Source organism: Silene latifolia, chromosome 9, assembly GCF_048544455.1.
Source record: "Silene latifolia isolate original U9 population chromosome 9, ASM4854445v1, whole genome shotgun sequence".
Classification (NCBI taxonomy): domain Eukaryota; kingdom Viridiplantae; phylum Streptophyta; class Magnoliopsida; order Caryophyllales; family Caryophyllaceae; genus Silene; species Silene latifolia.
Window position 1 is genome coordinate 82097751 of NC_133534.1, and position 4781 is coordinate 82102531.

Consider the following 4781-nt stretch of genomic DNA (forward strand, 5'->3'; position numbering starts at 1 on the left):
AAAAATTGCCGTGGGAAAAAAAATGGCTGCCGCACGAAATTTTATGCAAACAATTTATCGATTCAAAATCGTTTGATGAAAAACACAGAGAAAAATTTACGTGGCCTCGCTCTGATACCACTTGAGGGGTAATATCCGTATATTACCCTATAAAATTAGGACTATGACGCAAATTTTATATGTGATTATTGTCATAAAACGAAAAACATGAGAAAAACGATAAAGCATTAGAAATAACCTCGGGTCCTTTGAGATGCGGCCTAAGAACAGAAATCAAAGTAGATTTCCTCCTAATCGATACACCCAAGACCGTCTGAGACTATGCCCTTGTGCTAGAAATGTATTCTCTAATTGCCTTGCAATATTGAGAGAATAGTTGTGTGAGTTTTTCTTAGATGTGAGATCTGAATTTTTTGAGAGGTAATGTTCTCAAAACCCTAGTTTTTTTTGCAAATGAAATCTTAGGTTACAAAAGAGAGAGAGCCTCTCTTTTGTTTCCTCTTGCTTGGCCGGCCGAGAGACTACATGGGGAAGTGGGCTTCCACTTCCTCTTAATTTTACCTCGTGGTCCGGTTCGTAAAATGCTAAATGTATATGACACGGTTTTATTATAAATCGTCATCGGTTATCGGTTATTAAAACATCAACTAATAACTCGGATTAGTTGAAATATTAATACATGTCCGACAAAGACAATATTGTATAATTAATTCAATATACATTAATTAAATATAATCGTTTATATTTAATTTACGAATTAACTGTTTAATTCGCCTTAGCCCATTTTATTTAATCCGTATTAAATAAAATACTCAACATCACATTTTGACTAATTACTAGTCAAATAACTCGAACTAACTGCTTAGTCAATTTTCTGGCATCAACATGACTGTATTTTCATACCGTCACATCTCTCAAACGTATCCTATAGGTGTGACTTTTAGGGACCAGTTGATCACCGCCATCTGTATGACAATAACGTCAAACTTATCTAGCAAGCCAACCGTTATTGATAAACGTGGACCAACTGATTATAATACAAAAGTATACCCTTTGATCCTTTTAGAGATTTAAATGTTATTGCACTACTTGTAGAGGACACCAGCCCCAACACAACAATCACACAACACCAACAATACATTATGGGACTAATACTGAGTAGGGAAACCCTACCTGGAACAACAACACAATCAGACGGTGTCAACAGCTGTATCAAAATTTCTCTTCTACGAATCCTCCTCCTAACATATAATCACATAATTACTAACAATCACAAAACTAACACAAATCCCCAATTCCCAAAATTAGGGTTTAAACAAAGTTAACTAAATACTATAAAATTAGTATGTAGATCTTACCCTTGATGCAAGGAACACTATGATGCAAAGAACAAGATGATCCGACACTCCTAGCCTTGGGGATTTGCCAATAACGCGACGAGAGAGAACTACATAACTCCTTTTTCCTTTGAAAGGTTTAGAAAGGTTAAAAAATGATGAAATAAACTGACGGAAACCTTTTATATCAAACTCGCGTTATTAGCAAAACCCGTCAAAACAACCCCGTAAAACACACTTACTCGATCGAGTAACTAACGTACTCGATCGAGTGCCGATTACTCGATCGAGTACCAAGGCTATTTGATCGAGTACCCAACAGGTCAGAAACTATTTTAAAATGCAAAAGACACTTACTCGACAGAGTAAGGCCCACTCGATAGAGTACCCAGACACTCATAAAACCGTGGTATTACAGTGAGATGTACTGAACAACAGCTTAGTTTTGAGCAGCTTCCATAGAGTTTTCCAAAAGTAGCTCATGAATTTTGTATCTCTATCTAAAAAAATTGTTTTTGGAACTCCATGAAGCCTCACAATTTACTTCAAATATAGTTCAGCTACACTTGCAGCATCTTTTGTTTTCTTGCAAGCTATAAAATGGGCCATTTTACTGAACCTGTCAACAACAACCATGATTGAATCCATTAACCTTTGTGACCTTGGCAATGCAACAATAAAATCCATGCTCACATCTTACCGGGGTTTTTTTGGTACTGGCAATGGAGTATATGGACCAGTCTGGAAAGAACTCTTAGCCATTTGACATGCTGAACATCTCCTGAGAACACTTTGGACATCTCCCATCATTTTTGGCCAATAGAATTGTTCCTGCAATATATCCAGTGTCTTTTGAACACCAAAATGTCTCCCTAAGCCTCCTGAGTGGACTTCCCTGATCAGGAGATCCCTTTAGGAACCTCTTGGCACACATAGCATGTTGCCTTGGAATAAAAACCCATTTTGTAGCAGATACTTGTTCCCTGGAACTCTATGCACCTCAATTTGTGTGATCCATTCTTCAGAGAAGTCAGGGCCCTCTTTGTACATTTCTTTCATGAATTCAAAACCAAGAACCTTATTTTCCATAGTTGACAGCAAGGAGTGCCTCCTTGATAGAGCATCTGCCACTACATTTTGTTTCCCTTCCTTATACTTGCTGGAAAATGTGAATGATTGCAAATATTCCACCCACTAGGCATGCCTGTGACTCAATTTGTGTTGGCCATTTATATACTTCAAAGCTTCATGGTCAGAATGCAACACAAATGGTTTTGAAATCAAATAATGACTCCAATGCATGACTGCCCTGATAATTGCATAAAATTCTTTGTCATAGGTAGAATATTTCAATTTAGCTCCATTCAATTTCTCACTGAAATAAGCTACAGGTTTCTGAGCTTGGATCAGGACTGCACCAATGCCTACACCACTGGCATCACACTCCACTTCAAAGAGTTGATCAAAGTCTGGTAATTTCAGGATAGGGATCTCACACATCAACTTCTTAATCTTCTCAAAGGACTGCTAAGCACTCTCAGTCCAATGGGACTCTCCCTTCTTCATACACTCAGTGATTGGAGCAACAACTGAGCTGAAGTTCTTGATAAATCTTCTATAAAATAAAGCCAATCCATGGAACCCCCTCACCTCAATGATTGTTTTAGGAGTTGCCCATGATTGAATGGCGGCAACTTTTTCTTGATCAACTGTAATGCCCCTTCGAGAGAAAATATACCCTAGGAAGGCCACTTCTTCAACCATAAAAGTGCAATTCTCCATCTTGCCAAACAGCTTTTATTCCCTGATGATCCTGAACACAACTTCAAGGTGTTTCAGGTGTTCACTTTTGCTGCTGCTGTAAACCAAGATGTCATCAAAGTAGACCATTGCAAATTTGCCTAAACATGGCCTTAACACCTCAGTCATTAATCTCATAAAGGTGCTTGGTGCATTAGAAAGACCAAATGGCATCACAAGCCATTCATACAGTCCATGTTTAGTTTTGAAGGCAGTTTTCCACTCATCTCCTTCTCTTATCCTGACTTGGTGGTACCCTTGCCTGAGATCAATCTTAGAAAAGACCATGGCACCACTAAGCTCATCTAACATATCATCCAACCTTGGGATTGGGAACCTGTACTTGACAGTAATGTTGTTGATGGCCCTACTGTCAGTACACATCCTCCATGTCCCATCCTTCTTTAGAACAAGTAGAGCAGGGACTGCACAAGGACTGAGGAATTCCCTGACAAATCCCTTGCTCATAAGTTCCTTAATTTGATTTTGTAATTCTTTGGTAGCAGCTAGATCACATCTATAAGCTGGCTATTAGGAAGAACTAAGCCTGGAACAAGGTCTATGTGGTGTTCAATGCCCCTCAATAGTGGTAACCCACTAGGCAGCTCCCTTGGAAACACCTCCTTATACCTCTGAATTAATGGCTTGACTTCAGCAGGCATTTCAGGGCTTTCTTCCTTGCTTATTTCTTTAGATAATAATACCCAGATAGGCTGTTCTTGCTTTATTTCTCTGATCATGGCTGCTTCAGAAAGAAATAGCACACCATTGACCTCCTCTGGCATACTTGGACTTCTATAGTTCCTCTGGTTAGGTGGCAATGGGGTCAAAGTGACCTTCTTGCCTTCATGTCTGAAACTATAAATGTTATCCTTCCCATGGTGAGTTGTGTTCCTGTCATACTCCCATGGCCACCTTAAGAGAAAGTGGTAGGCATCCATTGGAACAATGTCACATAAGACTTCATCTTACATACCTTTACAATAGAAAATGGAACCAAACATTGCTTGTCTACCCTTACTTCTGCTCCTTTGTTCAACCATCTCAACTTGTAAGGATTTGGGTGCTCTTGAGTTGTCAAGTTGAGCTTGTTAATCATAGCATTTGATGCCACATTTGTACAGCTTCCCCCATCTATGATCAGGTTACAAACCCTTCCCTGAACTGTACATCTAATTCTGAAGATCAGGGATCTTTGATCAACTTACAAAGGTGTGTGTTGGGAATGCATAACTCTCTATAAGACCAAGCTGTGACCTGTATCAGGGTGGGCCACAACTTGCTCTTATTCCGATTCCTCCTCAGTCTCCCTTTCTTCCAATATCAGGGTCTCATCTTCCTCATATTGAACCAAACCTTCCCTCTCCCATTGTTCTACCTCCATTGCTGTCAAGGCTCTCTTAGAAGGACATTGCTTCCTAAAATGGCCATATCCTTGGCATTGGAAGCATTTAATCTTCCCATCAGTCACAGGTGGATTGGTTTTAGGATTCATAGGACTCTTTCCATTGTTTGGTGTTGGTTGGGTTGCAGGCTTTGGGTTCTCTCCAATCCTAACCCCAGAAAAAGGTTTGAAGGCAGGTCTGGTAATGGGTTTGGAAGCAGTAACCTTAGCCTTTCCCAACTTTTCAATCCTCAATGCCA

The 4781-nt window shown here is 39.6% G+C and overlaps 1 protein-coding gene across 1 annotated transcript; it reads right to left on the reverse strand.

Moving 5' to 3' along the window:
* Positions 1 to 3643: 3643 nt before the first annotated feature.
* Positions 3644 to 4078, reverse strand: LOC141601289 (uncharacterized). The gene has a single exon (XM_074421559.1). It carries the CDS (start codon positions 4076 to 4078, stop codon positions 3644 to 3646), a length of 435 nt encoding a protein of 144 aa, XP_074277660.1.
* Between the last annotated feature and the right edge of the window lie 703 nt (positions 4079 to 4781).

Bases quoted from the DNA above. Each gene is read 5' to 3' on its own strand.
- LOC141601289 (XM_074421559.1), bottom strand. From the start codon at position 4,078: ATGGATGCCTACCACTTTCTCTTAAGGTGGCCATGGGAGTATGACAGG.